The following is a 26,029-nucleotide window of genomic DNA, read 5'->3' on the forward strand; positions in this document are numbered from 1 at the left end:
CTCAGTGCTTTGCAAAGCAAATACCTGCACGGCAAGCATATGTCTGTTTTATAAGAGTTTAATTGTCGTCGTTATTTACCTTCCTACCATGTTCTCTGTCGTCAGTGCCATGCCTGAAGCCGTGTCGGACATACTGAAATACCAATAAAACCCACAACAATAAACCGTTTTCAAATTCTAACAACAGCAATTAAAACCGCAGCCATAAAAGTAGCCATAAAAGCCATCCAGAAGTTGGAACATGAAACCAGATCAAATCACCTTGAGCCAGCACTGAACCTGTTTCCCGAAGAACTGGGTTTTAACCAGCAGCGCTGGAACTTAACTTGTGTGCAAAAGCAGCCGCAAATTTGGCACCGAGGGCAGCATCCCAGTGTCCTTCCTTTTGTGGAATCTGGGACTTGGGCAGTGGAATCAGGGCTCCAGCTCCAGATCTGTGCAGTTTTAGCTGGCTATGGTGGTGGCACGGTAAGTAGCACTGGCTGGCTGGGTCTAGCCACCCATTTAATTTCCCATCATGCCCCAGAATGGTGCTACATCAGGGACAGTACAGGAAATTAAGAGAGTGCCTAAATGTAACTCCATGATGCTATCATTCTGTTAAGCCACAACGCTTCTCTACAGGGGCGCCATCTAGGGGACCCTGGGAGGCCAAGCCCCTCAATTTCCTTTTTTAAAAAATAATTTTTAAAATTGGTTTTCCATAATTTTACACAATTTAACGTTAACCATTTCAAACATTAAAAGAAAAGGTTCCTTCAAACCTTCGGACCTCCTCCCCTCCCTCCGTGGGTTCCATATTTAAAATAAAGTATTCTGCATCTTTTACCCTTATCCACCTATTATATATCCATAGTTACCCTAGTTGATTCCACATTACAGGTGTCATTATATCCCTGCCAAAGGTTTAAACTGTTTACAGTGGTCTTTTAAATTTACTCCAGTCTTTTAGGAATACTTGATCTTCCTGGTTTCTGATCTTCCCCGTCAGTTTTGCCATCTCTGCGTACTCCATCAGTTTAGTCTGCCATTTTTCTCTGATCAGTCCATCCTTCCATCTCTGGGCTAGCAGCATTCTCGCTGCTGTCGTTGCGTACATAAAAAGTCTTTTGTTTTCTTTTGGTAACTCTTCACCTATTATACAAGCCCCCCAATTTTCAAGGAGGCGGCTGGGTCCCCTCAATATTCTGTGGTCTGTGGCGGACCCCTTTGGGGCTTCCCGCAGCTATGACAGGCCCCACAGGGGCTACCTGCAACTATGACAGGCCCCATTGGGCCTCCCCATGGCTGTAGTGGGCCTTGTTGGGCCTCTTCACATGTGGACATCGCCCCACCCCAGTTGGGCGGAACCCAGTGTGCATGCTCCCCTGTCAGGGTGTCCATGGAACCACATGGGAACTGAGTTTCAGAGAAAGTGAAAGTGAACATCGCCAAAGCCCTACTCCTGGCCATGGGGGAGAGGAGGGGAGGGCTCAGCACACTGGTGCCCCCCCCACCATTCCTCTGTGTCCAACCAGTCCCTGACGTCAGGGCGACACTAACAGGGAAGGCCATCAGTTCAAAGTATTGCAGAGTTTCAGATGTTTCAGGCATTTGGATAGCTACGCAGACAGAGTGGGGACTTTCCTCTACCACTTATTTGGTAGTGATCCTAGCAGAAAATAACAAAATAATAATAATAATGGATAATTTCATGGAATGTACGCCTGACGAAAACAAATAAATGCCAGCCATGCTGTGAAAAGCAATTCAGTGTACTGTAGTGATTAAATCTGTAATAATAGTAATCATTAAGAACGGCAATGTTTTCAGAAGGGGTTTTTCCCCCTGCCAAGGTGCTTCAGGCATTAAAGCAAAAATCATTATAAAGAGAATAGCAATAAAAAAAGAAAAGAAAGATTTTACCTGGCAGCCTCCTGAAGTGGAAAATACTGTAAACAGCCCTTAGTTTCATGAGGGTGAATTTTGAGGTACAAGGATTCCACTGTGATGCTCACATGAGGTGAGAAGGCAGAACATACCTGAGCATTAAGCATGAATGTTGTTTAGAGCAAATTAGTGCATTTGAAAACAAGCTGGCTGTAGGTGAAGCCATGGTTCTATTTGCGCTTTATGTTCTGAAATGCCCTGCTATCAAGCCAATCATATAGACGAGAAACTAATCTCCAGAGAGAGACAGAGGCAGAAAGACAGACAGAGAGAGAGAGAAAGAAAGAAAGAAAGAAAGAAAGAGAACACCTATAGCTTCCAGAATGCCCTCTCAAGGGCCATAGAATTGTGCCCTATTTTAATTTTGTTTAGAACTTCTGGAGTAAATGCAGAATGAACTTTTCTTAAATTCACCCATGGGCTGGTATAACTATCTTTAATACGTCCGGTTATGGTCCACCCCTCTTGACTTGCAGAACCAAGCTAGCTTTGACATTCATTGTGTGTGATGTTTAAATAGCCAGAGTGTAGTGGGGGCGAGGAGATAAAATGGATCATGGCCATGGTGTGCAAGGGAGGGGATGAACTCCACCCCACTCCCCCCTCCAAACATCAGCCCCCTCCTCCAAAGCTTCTGTTAGCCCTTCCTCCAGGGGCTACTAGCAGATTAACTCTGATCTTCTCATGGGTGGCCACCTCAATTCTGTTTCCACATCTCCTGTGGCTACTTACTTACACAAAATGGCCAATCCTCTTGATCCTGGTCCTGACCCTGGGCTTTACCCTGGAGACCTTGAGGAGGCTTAAACCCTGAAACTTCAGGTCAACTCCCAGACCTGGTGGTCATAATCATGACCCGTTGAACTGGCTTGATGTATCTATTTTGTTGCAGGTGGGCATTCATAGTCCCACCTTGGATATGGGGACAAGCACTTGATTAAGGTCTACTTTATGAAACGTGGAAATGCCTGGAGCTATTGGGTTTGCAAAAACCCAACCTGCAAAAACCTAATGCCTCAAGTTGACAGCTGTGTGATTTGCAGAGAGTAAGGGCCACCAGCAGCCTTAAGGCCACATCAAGCCCCCAACGTCTTTCTGTCGGTGGTCCTGCCAAATTTTCATCACATTCACTCAGATTAAGAATGTAAGAATAGCCTGTGGCCCATCTAGTCCAAGCAGGACTAGAGCACAGCAGTGCTTTCTCCACCTGTGGATCCAGCCACAATAGAAGGCTCATCTTAAATTGCTTATCTTTGGCTGGAACATCGTCCTACTCCTGGCATGTATGCAGTTCCCAGCTATCCAACTGTATGTGTTAGCACTGTTGATTCAAGTGGAAAAATGTGCTTGAGGTTTTGAAGCTAGATTGGTAGACAACAAAAGAGGACTTCACAAGTAGAGGTCGAGATGACTCAAATTCAGACCAGCGAAGATGAGCTGAGGAGTTAGTGAATTAAGTGGGCTTTCTTGGATGCAGCCATCCGAGATCAGGATAAACAAACTCTTCCAGAATCCCCAGAAGACCTTTGAAATGTTTTCAACCAGTTTAGATGCTAAGCCTCCCACGTTCAAAAATTAAGACTTTACATTGCTACTCGGGAGGTCTGTCAGCAGAGCACATGAGGAGAACCCAGTAGCGCAGGTGGAGGAATGTAAGCAATTTCTCCACCAAAACAGTTAATGGACCCCCCCGGTACAAACATTTCTAAACTTTCCCTTTCCCACATTTTTTTTTCTAAAAAAACCTGAAAGCGATATAATGTTGAAAATGTTTGAATGCTTGATTTTTCAGTTTACACATTGCTGGCTCAAATTTTAAACGGACTGATACTTTGATTAACTTGGTGCTTTCAGACTTGTAGGCACATACGGACTGGTCACACACACTAGAGCATTAAGAACCACTTTTGCATGCGCTCAGTAGGCATTCATTCTTGTGGATGGGCTTTCATTCCCATCAGAAATCCGATAGGCACACACTCATAGAAGACTTTACCACAGGACCACCTATGACAGGGGTGAGAAGCATGTCACCACCCAGATATTCTGAGACCTAAACTTTTATCTGACAATGGTCGGAGCTGAAGGGAGTCCAACGGCATCCAGAGTTCATGGTCTGTTGTGATGCCCATCAATGATGTGTATTGATGTCCCAAGCAAGGGAGGTCAGTTAGTTCCCAGGACCCCAAGAAGCAGGTAGCCAGGACAGTGGGGTGAGGCAAGGGTCAGCACCTTGGAGCGAGATCAGGTTGTGGTTTCAGAACCATGAATAGTAGTGCTACGGCCACAGCCAAGTTATCTCAGCGAGATCCTGGAGCAACTGGCTGAATTGAAAAGTCTGAGACATCCTTTGGTGATGCCGTCTTCTGCAGCTATTTCCTACTTTGAGCTCGGGGAATCTCTTCTCAGGGCTTTCTCTTTAGTTTTCATGTGCCATGAATGCACACATCATTATTATAGACATCTGAAGGTTTATTATGTCATCCTTAAAAAGGTAAAGGGACCCCTGACCATTAGGTCCAGTCGCGGACGACTCTGGGGTTGTGGTGCTCATCTCACTTTATTGGCCGAGGGAGCTGGCGTACAGCTTTTGGGTCATGTGGCCAGCATGACTAAGCCGCTTCTGATGAACCAGAGCAGTGCATGGAAACACCATTTACCTTCCCGCTGGAGTGGTACCTATTTATCTACTTGCACTTTGTGCTTTCGAACGATTCTGGGATTGTGGTGCTCATCTCGCTTTACTGGCCGAGGGAGCCAATGTTTGTCCGCAGACAGTTTTTCTGGGTCATGTGGCCAGCATGACTAAGCCGCTTCTGGTGAACCAGAGCAGTACACGGAAACGCCGTTCACCTTCCCGCCAGAGCGGTACCTATTTATCTACTTGCACTTTGATGTGCTTTCGAACTGCTAGGTTGGCAGGAGCAGGGACTGAGCAATGGGAGCTCACCCCGTCGCGGGTATTCAAACCACCGACCTTCTGATCAGCAAGCCCTAGGCTCTGGTTTAACCCACAGCGCCACTTGCGTCCCTATGTCATGCTTAATAGATGCTTAATATTTGCATTAGATTAGTCCCAATGCCAAGGAAATCACTCTTCTTCTTAAAAAATTCTGTCACTTGTTAGGAGCATAAGATGCTGCCTTAGACCAGTGGTCCATCTACCTCACTATTATCTACATTTTCTAGCAGTGACTCCCTATGCCTTCATACAAGGAGTCTCTCTTAGCTCTACCTGAACATAAAACAAGTGCTGTACCACTGAGCTACAGCTTGTTTCCTTCCTCCTGTGACTGTTTGAATCTTGTGATTTTATTCTTCATCATTATGCCCTATATCTTCATCTTTGAAACATTTCTTTTTTTCCAAATGTTTTTAGATGATCTACATTTTTTCAGATGGTTTTTAGCCATTTTTAAACGACTAATGTTTGCACATACTTTTGGAAAGTGTGAAGGTCTCTTACCCAATTTAATCCTGAAACCATCCGGTGCATGAAAACGTACAGATCCACACGTTCTCTTTTTTGAGAGCAACTGTATGCTTTGAAGAAAAAAAATGGTCACAGGTCAATGTCTACACTGGCGCAGCAAACTGATTAGGGGAGCTGCATCAAATCTGGCAAACTCCCTGCTTTATGATGTTGACTTTTGCAGGGCTCACTGTGAAGCTCATGATGTGTAATCATACAAAGCTCAATTGATTTGCGTTCAAAGAGGACACACTGTATGTGGTGGGTGCTGTAAAAAACAACAACCAACAACTCATGAAAACGTCAAGGGCAAAAGCGGTAGAAGCAGCTCTGGATGCAAATCACAGGGTTTTATGAAATCAGCATAGAGGTAAGGGATATGATCAACTGTGACGCTTTCTTCCCATCCTTTTCAATAGGGGTTAATGGGACGAAGGCTTTTTCAGTGGTGGCCTCACACTTAAGGAATGTCCTCTCCAGATAACCTGGAACCTAAGCTGTGGTCTTTTAGGCATCAGTTGAAGACCTCCATGTTCTCCCATGCTATTTAACTACAATCTGTTCAGCAGGTCAGTTTTTGCACCACGTTTTGTGCTGACCTTCTGCTGGATTTAGTTCTAGCTTTTTTTTAAATGCTGATTTTAGTGATGGGCAGGGTTTCTGCCAGGCTTTCTGCTTTGCGACCCATGTTTTTGCCTTAAGATGTATTTTGCAACTTATTGCCTGCGTCAACCACCCAGAGAACGTAGTTGGGTGGACAGCAAATGGATGCCATAATTAAACGTGTGTCAAAAAGTAAACACGGCCCACCCCTGATTCTCCACTGCAAATGCCCCTCCCCTCCCTCCACTGGCCTTGGTTTGGCAAACTGCCAATGAAATGGCAACTTAATGAGCAGACAAATGGGTAGCAAAAAAAAAGGTGCCCTGATTCAGGCAGAACCGTGAATGGGAGGAGGAGGCTGGATGAAGTTTGGAATCAAGGAAGGTCCGGAGGCTGTGGCTCAGAGACAGAACACTTGCTCTGCATGCCAAAAGGTCCCAGGATCAGTCCCCAGCATCTCCAGGTACCTGGATCCTGCCCTAAACCCTGGAGAGCCACTGCCAGTCCATGCCACTAGTCTTAAACTGGATGGACCAATGTCCCGACTCAGTAGAAAAGGCAGCTTCCGGTGTTTCTTTTTCTCTGGAGAGAGAGTGTCATTTGGGCTCCACTTCAGGCGGCAAAATGTCTGAGGTCAGCAGTTGGGTAATGTGCAGCTCTGCCCTGATAAGAGGATAGGTGGAGATAGGGGAGGCTTATTATATTTGTGCCAACGCATGCTCTTGTGGCAACAGCTAAGCTTTCACTGGCAAAAGCAATAAACGTTACAAGGGGAAATGCTTTATGCTGATAAAAGACCAAGCAGATGACAAGTTACAAAAGCCCCCTCTTGAGATAACCTTGAGACGCACCTGTACATAAAGATTAAACAGCAACCTGTGTGTGGAGATTTATAGCGCTTATCGAGGGCCCTGGTTTCACTATTTACATTTGCAAAACTCAACTTTATTATTGGTTTCTCTCTGTTAATATTTTGTATGGAAACCAGCGTGTGCAATAAAAAAAAAAAAGTCATCTCAGAAACGAAGTTTTATTTATTCAAGTTTTACAAAGGCATTTTATGGAATGGTGAATTCTCTCTGTGTGTGTCTTTGTGTATCCACACATGCACACAAATATACACTAGGCCAGCTTGTGGTACATCAGAAGCAGAGAACATCGGCCTCGTTTGGTGCCTGCCTGAGACTGTAGTGAAGTATTCATGCGCTTGGCAGGCCAGATGAAGTGGCTGGGAGGATGTGTTCAGCATGCCAGGTTCTCTCTCTCGCTTTTATTATTATTATTATTATTAATATAAAACCCAAAATACAGACAAACATACAAGGAAGCATAATCAAAACAAGAAAACATAGGTTCAGCACGGAGGTAACATTTCCCAAATAAATAAAGAGCAGTTAATGAGGAAAAATAAAAGCAGCAAAACATATAATGAAAGCTAAATTTGACAATTTGGTGGGGAAAGAGTTTGGCAATATCTGAATTTGACATGTAAAAAACAAAATGCCACCAAACAGCATAGATCTTCTGGGACTTCCCTACACTTACAGACATGCAATCCGTGATTTATTTTTTCTGCAATAGCCAGAACCCACATATTCTTATAGCACAATGGGAGGGTTAAGACCTCTATTATTTTCCATTTTGGGGCCGAAAAAGGTCTTGCTGCAGCATACAAATTGGAAGTTCTTTAGACTGGAAAAATGCTGTTTGGTTTTCTCACAATTTCAAAAGAGCACCTTGTGGGGAGGCTTGAATGGGGGTGTTTAAATTCTTAAAATGTTTATTCAAAAACATCAGTTCAAAATTTGGATGCCAGAGGGCACCCCCACTGTAAGTGGGAAAATGTTCCCCTGCTATCACAACCATGCCAATAATCCTCTGGGATATTTGATGGCATGAGAGAAAACTGCACACTAGTGTGGCGTCACCTATGCAGAACTTCCCTGAGCTGAGATTAATTTATAGAGCTCAGATGCCCATCTTGCATTTCACATGGAATCATCTAGTTCCAACTGTAGTTTCTTCTCCCAGGTAAGTTCAAGCCCTTCTAATGGGCCCACAGAAATATCAAGAAGTTCTCTATTAAGAAAAGATACTACTCCTCTGCCTAAGTGACCCAGATTTAATCAAATTCCTTCAAATTTAGTAAGGGGTCCAGTCGCTTGTGCCTTAAGGATCGGCCAATAAATGTTGGAACTGACAAATATGCAACCAATTAAACCCTGGATCTCCTAAAGCTAACCTGATTTGTTGAATAGAAAAAAGGAAGGAAGGAAGGAAGGAAGGAAGGAAGGAAGGAAGGAAGGAAGGAAGGAAGGAAGGAAGGAAGGAAGGAAGGAGAGAGAGCATGCAAGGTGTATTTAAGTGTTCATGCTAAGGATGTGAGCTCATCCTCTGCTAAGGAATGAAATAAATGACTCAAATTGTGCACCTTTGCCAATACGCACCAGTCTCAGGGTTGCACCAGATTAGGTTTGGTGTTCCTACACACAGTGTGCATGGAAGGCATTTGAGCCACATACAATGGTACATCTGAGCTGAAAGACTCACATACGGAACCTGTGGCAGCATCCACAACAGTAGAATACCAGACTGTGTGGTTTGGTAAAGAAGGGCCTGCAGTCCACAGCAAGGGATTCAGCTACACAGAAAATAGGAGGTAGATAGGAGATAGGGCCAAGAAGGTCCTAAAGGTGCCACTGAACCAAGATGTGACTCCAGGATTTAACCCGGGGGCTTATGGAACAGATAAAGTTCTGGGGCAGGGTTAGGGTTTTCCAAACTTTCTGGGTGAGCTTGCAGCTTTTTGGGGGGCTAAATTCAGCCACAGGCTCCCAGTTGCCAGTTGTTACTCCAGCAGTGGCGTAGCGTGGGTTGTCAGCACCCAGGGCAAGGCAAGTAATTTGCGCCCCCTAACCCGTGGATTTTAGTAGGGGCAGAGAGCTGCGAGTGCGAGCACGCCCCCCCCAGATGTTGCGCCCAGTGCGGCCGGCCCCCCCTGCACCCCCCACGCTACACCACTGTACTCCAGGGATAGTTGAGCTCTGTTCCTGCTCCATTTAACTTAAAAACCAAACAAAAAGCAACACAACTCTGGCATGCTCAAGGTCCTGGACTCTTCACGTTGGATATGAAATCAGAACAACACGAAGGAGAAGACAATTTCGCCATTGTTTAATCAAATGGAAGACGTAACTTTCCAGACACAAGCAACATGTCAAGTGGGTGTCTCGTGTGGGTGTTCATTGGAGAGCTCAGACATAGTGGGAGGAGATGCCGTTTGGACTTACAGTACTGTTGGGAAAACAGAAATATTAACTCCAGACAACAGCCTGAAATGGAACAATTAACGTATTGTCAAGAAGGCAATAAAGCATCTTCAATATAAGGGAGCTGTGGGACCGTATCACTTTCGAATATATTAGCAATCTAGCCAGGAAGAATCCCATTACAAACTGCATATGCCTTAGCTTGACGGATGCTTTTGATAAACCCCAAAAGCTTTGCAGCTCGAAAGCTCTGGTTTTTGTTAGAGAAATAATTATCCCAATTAAAAGTAACAGATGGCGAGGGAAGAGGGGAAGGAAACCACACGGACAAATGGAGTTTGCCTGTGACAATGCAACGCTGGGCAATGCTCAATGTTTTGGCTTCCTTGACAAAGTCACCCTTAAGAGTAGGGTTAGCTTTTTCACACACATGCTGCTGCCTGGGTGGTATTTTCTTGGACTGGTCTTAATACACTGCAAAGGGCAAATTAAACCATGCATATATAAATGAGCAAATACTCGTTTTTCTCACTAAGAGAGAGGTCGGGCACAGGAAGGGCTCGTTCAGACATGTAGACGCATCGCTGCATTTGCCATCACATCAGTGTTTGATGACTAGCAGTTGAGTACCCAAACTTGCTCCTTTGATGGCAACATCAGGGATGAAAGTTGACATCAGGCATACAGTGGTATCTCTGGTTACGAACTTAATTCGTTCTGGAGGTCCGTTCTTGACCTGAAACCGTTCTTAACCTGAGGTACCACTTTAGCTAATGGGTCCTCCCACTGCTGCTGTGCAATTTCTGTTCTCATCCTGAGGTAAAGTTCTTAACCTGAGGTACGACTTCCGGGTTAGTGGAGTCTGTAACCCAAGGTGTTTGTAACCCGAGGTGTTTATAACCCGAGGTACCACTGTACAGTTCCGGAGCCCGATTTCTGTTCTTATCCTGAAGCAAAGTTCTTAACCTGAAGCACTATTTCTGCATTAGTGGGGTGTGTAACCTGAAGCGTATGTAACCCAAGGTACCACTGTATATGGGAGATAATGTTTGGTGCTTCACACATTAGAACAGAAGAGCTCTGCTGAATCAGACAAAAGACTTACCAGCATCCTGTAAACCCACAGTGGACAAGCAGATTCCTATGGCAAGCACATGCAGTCATGCGCTTTCTACATGTGCATGAAATACCTCTCCTATTGCCTTTGCCAAGACATTGCTTCATGAACTACATCCCTTGTATACTGCCGCTTTAAAAGAAACACCACACTCCTGGTTGATTAAGCTCTGGTTTCGAATCACACTCACCTACACAAATCAAACCTCTCCTACGCATCTGTTAAATGGCACAGAGAATGGCTTGAGGGCACATGACACAGTTCTACCGCTGTCGTGAAGCAGTCTTCAGACTGGTCCTGTAGTCTATCTGGATAGGAGACGCCTGGGGCTATATATAAGCTGCTCTGAATTCCTTGGAAGAAATGTGGAACAGAAGGACTGCCTCATCCATTGAGAGCCATCGCATGATCAAGTGATGATTTTACTTCTGTGAAACAGGCATAATAGATTAAACCCACAGAGAGCCCATTCTGACGGCATGGCATTTTTATTCTGCCCTTCAGGTATTTGCCACCCAAGGTGGTTTGCAGGATGCAGCTTACACACTGGGCTGCAAATTATCAGCAATAAGCCACTGAGTTAGGCACATGCATTGAAATTGCTTTTATAATCACTCTGATAGTGACGACAACAGGGAGATTAAACAGGATCACGGGCTGGCCAATCTTGGGCATACAGCCATGTATGCAGGCAGCTTTGAAAAACCTGGTTGGCATTCACATCTCGTACCTTTCAAGAAGAAATTTGCTTTGCTGCACACATAATTTGTATACATTTTGTTGAACGGGATTTATGTACCACGTAATCATCAGAACCTCTAACAACACAAAACATTCACTTAAAAATACCAACAAAATCAAACTTTAAAAACCAGTTGATCTAAGGTTTCTCAAAATATAAGTAAAATCAGCAGGGCTTCTTTAAAAGTAAAGAAAAGAAAAGTGCGTGTTAAAATTAAATGTCTAGGCTTGCCTAAACAAAAATGTTTTTAACCAGGTACCAAAAGCAATACAGTAAAGGCACCTGCTTAATGTTTTTCTTTTGTTTGAAATATTTACCTCTGATCTTTGCAGAAGGAATTCTTGGAACAGTGGATGTGCTGCCATCATTTCTGTATATACCCCAGCATGCCTCAGGGTATTTCCAGCTTCCTGTGCAAATTCAGGGACACAGAGTCAGACCATCGGCCCATCTAGCTCAACCACCACCCCCAGGGACTTAGGCAAGATTCCCTCCCAGCCCTCCCTAGAGATACCATGGACTGAACACGGGGCCTTCTGCATTCAAACCAGATGCTGTACCAGAGCTGGGGCCTTCCCTAAGATAGATTAAGAGTGTGCCTCTTTCATGAGGTGAAAGTGCAACGCAGTGGAAGAAGACACATTGACCATGTGCTTTTTCTTCCCATCCCATTGCTGTTCCTTCTTCTCAGATACTAGATCGTCAGCTCTGCTTATGGTGTGGAGTTGCACCATGTGCAGTGCACCATGTGCACTGATGATGTTATAAGGCAGGGGTCAGCAAACTTACCGCACCTCGGGCCAGTGTTTCCAGCGCCGATTGTGCAGAGGGCCGGAGAGCGTGTGCCCATATGCGTGCGCACATGCTATTTCCGGTGCACTTCTGGGTCGGAGGAGCACTGGAAACAGCTTGTGCGCATGTGCACAGGCCTTCTCCGCCCCGGAAATAACGCTTGTGCATGTGCACAAGCTATTTCTGGTGCTCCTCTGACCCGGAAGTGTGGGCGGCGGCAGAGGGTGGCGGGGGTCACCGTGGGCTGGATAAACGAGTCCCTCAGGCCTTATCCGGCCTGCAGGCCTTAGTTTGGGGACCCGTTATAAGGTATAAACATGGAATAGCAAAATTCATTATAAGTGGACAATAGCTGCGTATATTCACAGAAGGGAGAGAACGAAGAGAGGGGAAACCACCACTGTCCCCCTAAAGTGTGGAGTTTTTCTACTGCTAGGTGGTTCATTCAGATCTTGCGTAGTTTACCTGCAAAGCAGTAATGCCAGTGGAATTTGTCAGAATCCAGGGGAAATAAGCAAGGCGTTGAGGAATGCCTCTGCACTTACATGACTCCTTACCTAAACAGTCGAAAGTTGCCGGAGGCTCTATAAGGGTCTAGCGGTCAGTGGTGATGAGACAGGCGCCAGGCTGAATGGCCAAGTGTCAGTTGGGAAGCGTCAGATCAGATAAGTGTGATCCATCTTCTGAACAGCGTGGAGACATTTTCCAGAAAGAAGGCACCACCAAGACTGCAGTTGCGGAGGAGAAAGCTGTTGTTTCATGCAGGGCTTTCCCATTCTCCCCTTGTATATCTGATGAATAGAGCTGTGTAGAATACCCTTGAAAATGGTCTCCCTCAGCAACCTCCCCCACTATCTTCTCCGTCTTTCAGTCTCCAGTGCGCTTCTTGGGGTGGAAGATATTCACCAACATCCATTCTGGAAGACGCAAAGAGCGACTCCACACAAAAACTATGGCTTGGCATTAACAAGCTTCAGCTGGTGGTCCTGTTAAACCTCTATCTGGACAGGATGACCTGTCTTCTGTTGTCTATGCTCTGGTAACTCCTAGGTTAGATTACTGCAATGTATTATATGTGGAGCTGCCTTTGGAGATGGTTTGAAAACTGTAGCTAGCACAGAATTTGGTGGTCAGGTTGCTCACTGGGGCAAGACGGTTTGAGTACGTAACACCAATTCTGGCCCAACTGTAAAAAGGTAAAGGTAAAGGTACCCCTGCCCGTACGGGCCAGTCGTGTCCGACTCTAGGGTTGTGCGCCCATCTCACTTAAGAGGCCAGGGGCCAGCGCTGTCCGCAGACACTTCCGGGTCACGTGGCCAGCGTGACGAAGCTGCTCTGGCGAGCCAGCACAACACACGGAAACGCCGTTTACCTTCCCGCTAGTAAGCGGTCCCTATTTATCTACTTGCACCCGGGGGTGCTTTCGAACTGCTAGGTTGGCAGGCGCTGGGACCGAGCAACGGGAGTGCACCCCGCTGCGGGGATTCGAACCGCCGACCTGACGATCGGCAAGTCCTAGGCGCTGAGGTTTTACCCACAGCGCCACCCGCGTCCCCAACTGTACTGGCTACCAATTAGTTTCCAGACCCACTTCAAAGTGCTGGTTTTGATCTATGAAGCCTTATGTGGCTTAGGAACCCAATACAGTGGTACCTCAGGTTACAAACACTTCAGGTTACAAATGCTTCATGTTATAAACTCCACTAACCCGGAAGTAGTTGGTCCGGGTTGCAAACTTTGCCCCAGGATGAGAATGGAAATTGCACGCTGGTGGCGCGGCGGCAGCGGGAGGCCCCATTAGTGAAAGCGCACCTCAGGTTAAGAAGAGTTTCAGGTTAAGAACGGAGCTCCGGAATGAATTAAGTTCGTAACTCGAAGTACCACTGTACCTCAAAAATTGCCTCTCCCCAACCTGAACCCTGAGATCATCGTCTGAGGCCCTTCTTTGTGTGCCTCCTCCATGAGAGGTCCAGAGGGCAGCAACATGAGAATGGACCTTTTCAGTGGTTGGTCCCTATTTGTAGAACGCTCTCCCCAGGAAGGCTCCATCATTACATATATTTAGGTGCCAGGCTAAAACATTTCTCTTCTGGCACGTCTTTGGTTTTTAATTATCTGTAGCCTTTTTTGGTGGGTGGGTTGTTTTAACTCTGCCTTTTAAAAATAGGAATGTGTTTTAGATGTTTTCTATGTTCTGTTTTATACTGGCTTTAATGTAAATGTTGTTGCGGTTATTGCTGGTTTGTGTCTGTGGAGTCTTTTCATGCACAACATTGGAACCAGGTCCGTCTATATGTTTGAGATGCCCATCAGCAGATTGCTCTCTGTGGGGCTGCTTCCTACCATCTGTGGATCTCACATTACGGACATATTGTTTATATTTCCCACAATGCCCCTGATGTAACGTTGCTCTGTGTCACTGTGCAAGGCCTAAATGGCTGTCTGCAGTGGAGGTTTCCAGTTAACTTTTCCACAGCGTTTTGGAGCATTGTTACATCAGGGGGAGTGCAAGAATTTAAATGGTAGTTTAAAGATTCAGCCACTTGGAGCAGTGGGCTCAGGGCACTAGGGAGCCAAGAGTCACAGCAGTAGATTTTTGGCCTAATGAAAACTTTATCCCTTTTATATCTCAGTGTGTAACAATGATGTACAATCTCCATAACCCCCAAGATCCAAAACCACACACACTTGTTTCTTCAAAGAAGAAAATCTATTTTTAAAAAACCCCAAAGAACTCCACCCTATTTGTGGTAAAGGTTTTGTGACAAAAACTTCCATATTGAGTAAGTCCAGAGCAATCCAGAGTAATAATAAGGGGTTGGGGTGGGGGTTGTTCCATACAAAATGCTTTATTTATCCTTCATGCCTCCACTCAGATATTTATACCAATGCATACATTTAAAGGTTTAAACTCTATTTCAATTCACAGCTCAATTCATAGGAAAGTTGAATACATAAAAGCAATGCACCAACAGAAATATGTCTGAGACAACATTAAAAACGTTAACACTTGTTCATGAAGTAATTGTCCTCTGATGGGGTTTCTTTAGGGGGAACTCCCTTCACAATGATCATCGGGCGAACGGAACAAGAAAAAGAAACCACCCTTTTACAGTAAAGAAGAGGAAAAGCTCTGAGTATATTTACAATACATACACTATACATAAATACAAGAACAACACATACATAATCATTAACCAACTGATAACATAGGCGTTGCTTAACCGCTATGTAGCATATTAAACGCACAGGAAGAAAACTACTGGGAAAGTAAATGCCTTTAAATAAAAAGAAAGAGAAAAAAACATGTTTGCACTCAAAACCATTTGAAACGTAATGAAGAAAAAAATTAAGGAACTAGCACTGGTGTACTTAATACTTTGGGGTGTATAGATACTCTGCTCACTGGCTAATGGCTGCCGCATTCGATCAGGAAAGAGAACTGAATACTGCTCTACTGCTACACCGTGGGATGAAGCTACCCTTCTAGTTTGCAGAGAGGGCATGAACGCTAGGATATTGCTTCACGAGGATCCGCCATTCGTTAACAACCTGCCCTCTTCCCCTCATCCTCAAAGCACCAGTTGACCTCCCCTTTCAACAGGAACCAGCAAACACAAATGGACCAGCATTTGAACGATTCTTTAGACCAGATAATACATCTAAAGCATATGTGGGGAAACAATGAATGGCGAATCCCCTCGTCCCTGGCCATCGGTCAGGCTTGTTGGGGCTGATGGGACAGCAACATATGGCCGGCCAAAGATTCCCCACACGTGCTTTTGGCCTGTCATTGGTAATACCATTTGCCTCCCCTCCTCATGGTAGCAAGCAGCAGAGAAGCCTTAAAGGGATGTTTTAGATAGTATTCCTATTTTAAAGAGAGCAGCAGCAAAATAATAATTCAGTTATACCATGCAGGGATAATGTCAAAGGGCGGGCCTGCACAACTTGTGACCCGCTATCTATGTCATGACCTCTGTGCTTAACTTCCCTGTCCCGTTTTCGAGGTCTCATGCAGGCAGCAGAAAACAAGCATGGAATGGGGTCTGGTAGGCTGTGTTCAGACTGATGGGCCTGTTACAGGGCTTGTGGACTCGTTTCCAAGCCAGTGGAAGGTCAAGGATTGTTAACTTAGATTTATGGACAAGTAAGATGTCCCTTTCACAAGCTTTTTTCCCTCCTGGTCACAATCTGCTTTGTCTTCCCGTTCATTTCAATAATGACTGGGCAAGGGAACTTCCCGGGCAATATTCCTCCAAGTACGTATACGTACTTATATTTCTGAATTGCCTCCACTGCTGATGCCTCCAGGAAAGGGGAAATGCTATTGTATACTGAGAGAAAAGTAAAGAAAACTGAGGGCTACAAGTGATTCAGTCTCTTTGCTTGTGTTCATTTACTCCCCCTCTCTGATTAACCCTTGTTCGTGCAAACAAATCAGAGGCTGAAATTAATTAAGGGGTGATCATTAAACGCTTTGCATGGCAAATATAAATTAAAAAATGAGTCGAATATATTTTAAAAATGGGTGTTTTTAAAGCCTGCGTTGATCATGTGTTGTAAGACTAAAGTATAAATCAGGGATTGTTGAAAATTATTTCAGTACCTCTCAAAGTTGTCAAGTGAGCATTCTATTACCTTCTTGCTAATTCTAAGACAAAACCCAGTTCTTTAAAAATTGAAAAGCCCTGCCGACCCACTCGCTGTGACATTTATTGCCGTTCTAGGGTTATTTCTGAAATGTTAGAAAAAGGGTATTGTTCAGCGAGTTAAAAGGGAGGCATTAAGTCTCACGACTTTTAATCAAAAGAGCCTGGGCAGCTTGATCATCCTGCATCAGCTTACTGAGTAGTAAGGGAAATCTGACTGCACATCAACTGCCAATGTGGTGTAAAATATGTGGCTGTACATGAAGTAGAAAAAAATTACGGACTTCATTTTAGCAGTGACGTCCATGGTTGAAATTATTAGGCAACACTCCAAAAACTATTGGTGGCAGGATTTGGGAAAGAATAGAAATGCTATACATCTACAACAGATTGACTTGATGCTACCATGGAACTTTTTCTAAGTCACTTGTAAATTTATTTCCTCCTCCTGGGCAATGGGAAATCCCACCGACATTGGACAGAATAGGTAAATTGAAAACTGAAGAGAGTAGACAAATGGCACTTTGTGATTCGCTGTGTTGCATTCGCATGAACCCAGTGTAACCTCCCTGCCCGCCCCCCCATTGAAACCAGAATTGTATAACAATTCAATTACAGTTTATTGCTATGTAAAAAGAATAGGGAACACCCCCATCTTCCCTAATGTTCACAGACAGGCACTTTTCAAATTGTTTCACCTCTGGAGATTTATTTGTAGAGATTCTTGCAAAAAAGTATCTGATCATTATAATATTCTTACTTTGGACATTGACCTGTTAAGGATTTTCTGTGGCAGGCAATGGACTGGGTTCACGGCTTCCCCCCAGCACCCAAATGCCTCGGGCTTGGGATTGTCTGCAAATTGATTTATGTCCTTCTTTTTTTATGAAGGATGAATAATGAGACCCGGGGATGCCCTAGGATGCTTGCTTAAGTGTGCAAACCGACTCAGAATCTTTTTAGATCTACAAATATATCTGAAAGGTTAAATTCTGCTGGAATCAGGTAAGAATGACTGCCATTTTTCACGGGGCAGAGGCATTCTTCTGAAGAGTTTACAGGAGGAAAACCAGAAGAATAACAATTAATGAAAAGTCCACCATATTAAACAATAAAAATAATGCCTTCTTGTATGCGAGATCTTCACCCTGCCACCAGCAGGGAGCTGATCACAAAATAGGGGCGGTAATCTCGCAGCAAATCTAAGTCTCACGTTAATTGGCCCTAGAGGCCACATCACACATTACTACTTCCGCTTTCCAGGCTAGAAAAATAGGCTCCTCTATATAGTGTATTAATTGCAAGGAGAGTATCTTTCTCTCTTTCTGGCCAGGTTATGGGCACTAGAAGCCATCATGTGCATTGGCTTCCGAACAGGCGTCACCAGAGTGAAGACATCCATATTTGGCCACCCTGTAAACAGACTGCTTCTGTTACTCCACTTAACTGAAAGGAGTAAGATGTGAAGTGCCCTCTGTCTGAAAGTCTAGATTATTCATTTTCCCTGCTAAAAGCTTAAATGGTTATTATTGGGAAGAATAATCAGAAAATCCTGCAGATGAAGGCCAAGTTCCAAAGAACGACATTAAGTATATCCAAGGGCTTGTACAGTATTTTTTAAAAAAACCAACCTTATTTTTAGTTATTTTCTTTGAACTGTAGACCACCCCCACCCATATTCCCATGCCATATTACGGAGTGTTGGTGATACACGTGCCAGTTTCAAACGTGGTTTAGCATGCAGCATGGCGGCGCTGCTGGTTGAGGAACCCAAAACGGAACACATTGGGCAAATGGAACTCAGTTATTTGGATTCTGGCCATTAGTAATTTCATTTTTGCTTCCCCCCACTCTAGCTTGCAGAGATTCAAAGTGACTCCACTGTCTAGTGACACAACCTCAGGTAAAAGAAAGCCAAGTGTACATGATACAACAGGAACATGCTTTGACAAACTGGAACATTCTTTCCCACCTCTTAAAATTGTTAATTGCATTATGAAAGCTTTACAATGCATTTTCTGAGCACATTTTTTTTTTGGTGATGACAACTAAAAGCTTGTTTCAAAAACCATCCTTCATTTCAATTATTTACATCCTGTGAAAAACTGTGAGCTTGAAAATACTTCTTCACTATCACATAATATATTACAGAATATTGAAACTGTTACAAGTACAGTAAAATACCTTCAATTCTATTTTCTTTCTTTGTTGTAAAGAAGCAGTATCCATATAATTGAGGTCCATACTAAAAAACGGTGTTGGTACTGCAATCGGTTTAATGTCAGCATATTTAAAAGTACCAATGGGCATGATTGGTTGAGTACACATTGCACGGTTACGGATTTTTTTTTTAAAATGAAACTGTGAAAATATAGCAGTTTTAACTTTATACATCTTCATCTATAAAACACAGGCAAAGGCATAATACAGTAATACAAGCTGGTTTCCTAATAAGGTAAAATTATTTTAGCCTAAAGAAAAGCTATTTCCAACTCTGTCTCTTTTTTTAAAATTCTTGAAAGCAATACTAGATCTTAGTTCAGATCACACACATGCGCAGAATTAGCCATATGCACTTGTGTGGGGACATGTAGGGAAGTTCATGGGGGCAGAAGGGCACTGACGGTTGCTTATGCTTAGCGAACATCATTTTCTATGTGAAAAGAGCGAACAAATCAATGTTTTAAATATAATTATACACTAATATTTATTTTGATGTATTTATTTCCATTCCCCCGCCAAAAAAAAATCCTGAAAGGGCTCATGAGTTTTATTTATCGTGCAAGAATTTATCGATTATCAAAGACACCCTCGTACAAAGATATATTCGCAAAGATATATTTGCTTCAATACGGCTTTGTGAAGGCATGACATACAAGAACTTCCCCTGAATGGATAAATCTCAACAAGGAAAGCTCCCAAAATGGGAATATCAATATGGCATCTCTAGCAACACCAGTCACTCAACCTTAATCTAAATAAGATGATTTCATCCAAGTGAATAAAATCAACAGAGGAGGACACACGGAGCAACTGCATTTGAATTCCGTGTGTGAACTCATATTGCAAAAGGCTGCTCTCAAAAGGGATCGCTTGCTACATCTTTTCAAACAAATGAGATGGAGGAGATGGTGATATGCTCAGGGTCGCCATATTTGCATCGTACTGTGTTCATAATATGCTGGGCTGGTTTAGGTGGGATGCTTGCAGTTTACAACCAAAGAACATCAGGTGTGAGGCTGGCCAGGAAATGATGTAGGTCGTGCTAGCGAAAGGCCAGTTCACACACTCACTGGGCGTAGTGCCCAATACACACAAATGTGGGTACATACATCCCCCCTTCCACCATGAATATCAGGAGGAAACGAGTACATGAATTGGGACTAAGAGTGAACCGATGTGCTGCACAGAAGAACCCACATCACATTGACCCTACTTCTATGTGCATTAGACCCTTGGCTCTGTGAGTGCATTGATCAGTCAATATTTAAGCAATCTTTTCTGTTTCAGTTTGGTTTCTACTGGTTCAGTGTTGCTTCAATTCTTCTATCAGAGGAACGAGACTTGGCTGCATTGGATTCACCGAAAGGAAACTCAACTTGGTTGCTGTTTAGTGAAAATATTTTCAGATTCTAACCACTTTGATATGAATTCTATGGATTTCTGCATGAGTTTGAGTGGGCTATGGCTGCATTAGGCAGGGCACAATACCATCACCATCGTAACAGGGGAGCTCTTCTGCATGTATCATTTACATGGCACAATTTAAAGGAGAAGAATGCATTACTGCAGCATATTTGGAAAAGAGAGAGAACCCCTTTCTGTTCTAACAAACAAATAAACAGAGAAGAGATGCATCTATCTAACTTCTTCAATCCTAACGGACCCTTTTCATTGATGGCAAGCTACTTTTAACAGTAGTGCTAAAAACAAAAGCCTCTTCACACTTCCTTTAGGGAAGCCAGTTCTCTTGCCTACTGATTAACGTGGCCCAAAACAGACCAATTTCATTTTTAAAAAATCTCTTCCCATTTATAAGCCGTGAATAAACAGAAGCTCCTTCACAGTGTGACACAATGAGGCTAAGTTAGCAGATTCCTAGCTAAATGCTATGCCAAATGTTGATAAATTTGTTTTGTCTCCACCCAGAGCTCCACAAGTGCAGAGGGAAGCGTTTTCAGATTGTTGCCCACATCAGTGGTCTCCCTTCTCATAGAAGGGAATGGGAAGCCCCAGTATGTATTAGACCACCTTTGCACAACGAGAACCTCTTGATCTTTATTTAGGCATCAGTTAGGAAAAGCTAAAATACAAAAAGTCGCCCATCTCTTGTCATATTCAGGTCACACTAACAAAGTCAAAACTGCTTTTTGAAATGACAGGGGTTGGGGAAGCTCACCTAGGAATTCCCCCCATTCTCTGAACATTGTGTCATGCTGAATTTTGTTCTCCGGGTGATATAGTGAAGGGTTGGCTGATTTATCCTGCACTAAGAGCGACTTCTTGGGAATGATCCAAACACAATTATAATCCTACTTAATGTGAATAGGGGTGTTAAGTACACGCTTAATTCTCATGGAAGCCCATGGAACTTGGAAGTGTCTCAGTTTGCCTGGCTCCTGCAGATAGACCTACGGAACTTGCACTCTCTATGTACCCTGCTTGGTATAACTTGCACACACTTGTATAAAATGTGTGCAATTTCTGTGGGCTTGGCTGAGGGACAGAGCTGGTGGATTGTGTCCTTCGATTCTCTCCTTTTGGCGATAATTTCATCCTCAAGAAACAACTCATAGATGTTAGGATATATGACACATCCCATTGCCAGCTGAGTATTTTAGACATCTGAGGTGACCCAGAGCTGTGGTATGGCTAATTCTTAAGAAAGCCATTATAAATAAGTGAGCAAGCATAGTTCTCTCCAGGGAACTCCCTGAATCTCCCTTTGTTTTAATGGTCAGATTTAAATTCTTCATATAGGCTGCTACCTAGAAAGCCAATTTGTAGAAGCTTGCTTATTATGGTTTACAATTCTGCTGATCCACCTTCTAGTCACATGTTCCTATCCCCGAACTACCAAACCTCTCCAGCCAAAGACTATTAAGCTGTGTGCCAGTGAGGGAATTAATACCAGCTCTTTCGAAACAAGAGACATACAGTGTGGTCCCATTTGTCCCCTACTGCCCTGTGATGAGAGCCATTCACATATTTCCCATTCAGATAAGCCCACATCTGATGGTCCTTTTGGCTAAAAATCGGGAGGCAGGTACTAAATGCATGTATTGCTGCTGTGATAGGGGCTTCTTGGTATGTTATCAATAACAGCATCCGGTATGTTCTATACTTATCATATTTTATTCTCTGTTTTGAATGTCCGTCTTACATTTGACTTCATCTAGCAATATTTTATTTTGAAATCTTTGGGATTAGACTTTAGTTTCCCATTCATGTTGCCTTGAATATGTACTTAACTTTCTCCAGTAACGTTTTATTCCGGATTGTTTTCGCTGACCTTTTAATGTAGGTTGTAAACTGCTTTGATTTTTTCTTTCTTAAAATTTTTAATGCAGCACAGAAATGGAATTAATAATAACCATCATTATCATTAAGAATATTTTAAGCCAGTCTGTGAGAAGTCAGGCTTTGTGGCCTGCTCAACGCTTCATTTTCTTTCTGCCTTTTTTGTTTTGTTTTTGCAGCCTGTCTCATCTATCATAAACAGGGGCTAGGGGAAGTTCTTGCCATCATTCGAGCAACACGATCAGAGCAAGAGAGTGAGATGGTTGGCCTTTAGTTTCTTAGGGAACTTTCAGGCAAAATCTGCCCATGAGAGCTACTTTCTTCCAGCAGAAAATGTTACTAGAATCAGTGAATCCCACCTGTCAAAACTGCTCCTTGACATACATGGATCAGATATTTGGCTGCAGATAGACATTTTTGGAATGCCTACCCTCTCTGCCTCAACCCAGCACAACTTAGTCATGACTACGTTTTGCCGAAACCAACAGAAGACTTACCCCGACTAGCCGTTGCTTTTAATAAGACTTGTTCACAGCGACATTTTCTGGACTGAGGTTCTATGTTTAGGAAACAGCAAGTGTTCGGAGACCTCACAAAATCTACTTAAAGTAGCTTCTTCCTGACTACTCCTGCCATTCATGTTGATGTATTCAATTCCCTTTCAGAAACAGATATTCTTAGAGGCTGGAGCTCTAAGCACATTTACACTGAAAGTAAATTCTTCAAGCAAGTTGGAAGGCTGCTTCACACATGTGCGGTCAGCATGGTGGCTGTAGAATCGACTCGATGGACCTGCATGTGTGAATGAGCATTGCAGATCAAGCAGTACAGATCCGAAGGTTTTATCCCATCCCATCCCGCAATGCTGTGCAATGGAATCAGTTCACACATTCAGTTCAGGAGTCAACACCTGCTGATTAGGGAAGAAATGAGAGATGAAGCAACGTACATGTATGTTTGAACATTACTCACTTTCAAGTAAATATGCAGGGGGTTAATGGGTTGGTTTAGGGATGGTGGGTCGAACTTTTTTTTCCTACTGTGCAGCCAGGATGTTACATTTTAATGGTCTCTTCCTGTTATAAATTAAGCAAACAGATGTAGAGAGGGTTATTTCACATTGAAATGTTACTGGTGCCTGTTTTATAGATTCTAACAAAAACAGAGATTTACCTTAAATAAGGATTAAAAAAAATAGTGGCTTCTAGAGTCTGGCATGATGACAGAGGGGTAAATATGTAAAATACCGCCATCTTTATTGCATAAGTGTGCTGAGGAATCCTTTCGCTTCAAGGAGATTTGTTTTATATCCCTCCTCTTTCCACTCGCTAGAGCTGGCTTCGTAGATTGTTGATCGCTCAACAATCAGGCGTGGTGATATTCTGCCGTGTTTCGATAATAATCTTTTTAAAAAGGCGGTGGTAGGAGAAAGAGGTGAAGAGGAGATCCAGGAGGCTTGTTCTTTCCAAATGTTTATGATATCCGGTTTTTTGTGATAGCAGTAATTCTTCAGCAGGAAAAAAAAAAAGTGTGAGAAAAGGTACAAGCCATAAATACTTTTAAAAGGACATGGGTTAGAAAATAATGCCCACTCTTGTCGCATTCAGGCTATCATCTCCCAGCTGAAGGTGATAAACTTTGCCCATGCTGGAAAAAAGCCGACTTCAGATGGGAGACAGAACAGTGGCACTACACTTCCTGCTTCTTTGTGTATATGGGACAACGTGGAACGCCCCCTTTTGTGCTAACGCCATCAAAACGGGATTCAGCCCTGCTGAATTCGCTGTAGTTAAAAGAGACCCAGCTCTTGGTACTTCCTTTTTTTTTTTTGGGTGGGGAGAGGGGACAATGTAGCCTTTTTCAGACAAGCATGTGCCTTCGGCGGTGCAACGCCAAGTGATCCGAACGAGAAAAGCTTCTATCACAGTCCGCGCACTTGAAGGGCTTCACTCCCGTGTGTTTGCGGTAGTGCCTCGTCAGTTCGTCTGAACGGGCAAACTTCCAGGTGCAGCCCTCCCAGGTGCACTTGTATGGTTTCTCTCCTAGGAGACAAGGGGGAAAGGCATCGTCATACTGGGTTCAGAAACCTTAGATCAACGAGAGAGGCTTGGTGCTCATGCAGCATTGCAAATCACTTACCTGCCATACCTTGCGAGAACGGATATCATCAAGTCTCTAAAGTGTCAGGATTCAAGCCTGCAATGGCCTTGAACTAGAATTTCCAGGTGGTGACGGTGTCTGTTGTCACTACTACATAACTCAGGCCAAAGGCAATTGGTCATTCCAGCAAGGAAGACTCTTTATATCAAGGATGGGGAACTTGCTGCCCACCGGATGTCATTGGACTCCAACTCCCAGCAGCCCCAGGCAGCAAAGCCAATGGCCAGGGATGCTGGGAGTTGTAGTCCAAGCCACACCTGCTTTACAGAAATTGGCCACATTTTAACGCTGGCCCCTAACAAAGGCTTTTATTTTAAGCTTGGGTACTGGTCTGACCTACCGTTGCTCCTTGATGATGATGATTAATTGAATTTATATACCACCCTATACCTGCGGTTCACAGAATAAAATCAAGATATAAAACCAGAAAATGCATAATCAACATAAAAACAACAGCAATCCAACAAGCCCCGCCCTCAAATAACCCCCCTTTCACCTGGCTAGCCAGTAGTATATGTGAAAAGAATTTAGGGATCTTGGTGGACCCACAAGCTTAACATGAGTCCAAAGTGTGATGCAGCAGATAAAAAGTGGCCAATGCTCTTCTAGGTTGCTTCAACAGAAGTATAATGTCCATGTCAAAGAAAGTAATTGTCCGGCTCTGTTCTGTCTTGGTCAGACCACACCTGGAGTACTATGCCTAGTTCTGGGAGCCAAAAGATGGATACTGAAAACTGGAACATGTGCAGGAGGGCAGCCAAGATGACCAAGAGTCTTGAAAACAAGCCTTATGAGGAACGGTTGAAGGAGCTGGGTATGTTTAGCTCAGAAAAGGGGAGACTGAGAGGATAGCCATTTTCTAACATCTTAAGGGCTGTCACATTGAAGATGGAGAGAGATTGTTTTCTTCTGCTCTAGAGACCTGAACCAATGGCTTCAAGTTACAAGAAAGGAGATTCTGATTAAACATCAGGAAGAACTTTCTGACAGTAAGAGTTGTGGACTCGCCTTCATTGGCAGTTTTTAAGTAGAAGTTGGATGGCCATCTGTCATGGATACTTTAGTTGAGATTCCTGCATTGCAGGGGGTTGGACTAAATGACACTCAGGATCCCTTCCAACCCTACAATTCTATGATTCTATGACCCTCTGGCTTAAACCCAGAAGAAGCTGGGTTGTCAACCACTAGATAATCCACATTTCTTCAGAGCTACCAGATTATTGTAGCCAAGAGGATTTCTACCCTTGGCATTGCCCAACTGAAGCAATGGAAGAAGAACAGTTGTTTCACCTGGTTTAGTAGTGTTATCCTAGATTGAAATGTTCACATGTTCACAGCAACAACAGTGAAGGCTGTGGCATCGCTGTGTATCCCACCCTCAAGTTAAATGCCAAATGCTAACAGACAGTTGAAATATTTTTATTCATATTTAGATGGTCATGTTATTGGGCCCCAGGAATTTGGCAGCTGGTATATGGGCACGAACCGAGCGACAGATGGCCTGGCAATTGCTAAAGACAGCATGCATTGAAATGCAGTATGACATACTCTCGCCACAAACAGCTGGCTAGCAATCCCATACCAACACACCAATATATCTCCTCTGACTTGGAAGACAATCCATAGCCAGAAATCTGGCAACTACAGAGGAAGTGACATAGGTCTATAAGGAAATGCAGAAAACAGGTCATCTGAGAGGTTTAAACTACAGTTATAAATTCAGAAAATAACAAGAACCTGCTGGATGAGGTCAATGGTCCACCTAGTCCAGCA

At 43.7% G+C, this 26,029-nt stretch overlaps 2 protein-coding genes and 1 long non-coding RNA gene across 6 annotated transcripts in view; 1 reads left to right on the forward strand and 2 right to left on the reverse strand.

The window, feature by feature from the left end:
• Positions 1-7,173, forward strand: part of KLF5 (KLF transcription factor 5) — a 193,389-nt gene extending 186,216 nt beyond the window's left edge. The window contains exon 4 of the mRNA XM_081907327.1: positions 7,157-7,173. Coding sequence (XP_081763453.1) covers positions 7,157-7,158 — 2 coding nt within the window. The 3' untranslated portion in view covers positions 7,159-7,173. The remainder of the gene's footprint in view (positions 1-7,156) is intronic.
• A 1,862-nt stretch (positions 7,174-9,035) lies between these two features.
• Positions 9,036-11,748, reverse strand: LOC309367754. Its single transcript, XR_014167323.1, has 3 exons — positions 11,450-11,748; positions 10,581-10,818; positions 9,036-9,298 (listed from the first exon to the last, which is right to left on the reverse strand). It is a non-coding gene; the product is annotated as an uncharacterized lncRNA (long non-coding RNA).
• A 3,006-nt stretch (positions 11,749-14,754) lies between these two features.
• KLF12 (KLF transcription factor 12) overlaps positions 14,755-26,029 on the reverse strand; it is a 227,251-nt gene continuing 215,976 nt past the window's right edge. For all 4 annotated transcript variants that reach the window (XM_081907345.1, XM_081907342.1, XM_081907343.1 and 1 more), the window contains one exon: positions 14,755-24,138. In XM_081907345.1, the coding sequence (XP_081763471.1) occupies positions 23,957-24,138 (182 nt within the window). In that variant the 3' untranslated portion in view covers positions 14,755-23,956. The remainder of the gene's footprint in view (positions 24,139-26,029) is intronic.

Source organism: Podarcis melisellensis (assembly GCF_964234715.1).
Source record: "Podarcis melisellensis genome assembly, chromosome: 4".
Taxonomy (NCBI): Eukaryota; Metazoa; Chordata; class Lepidosauria; order Squamata; family Lacertidae; genus Podarcis; species Podarcis melisellensis.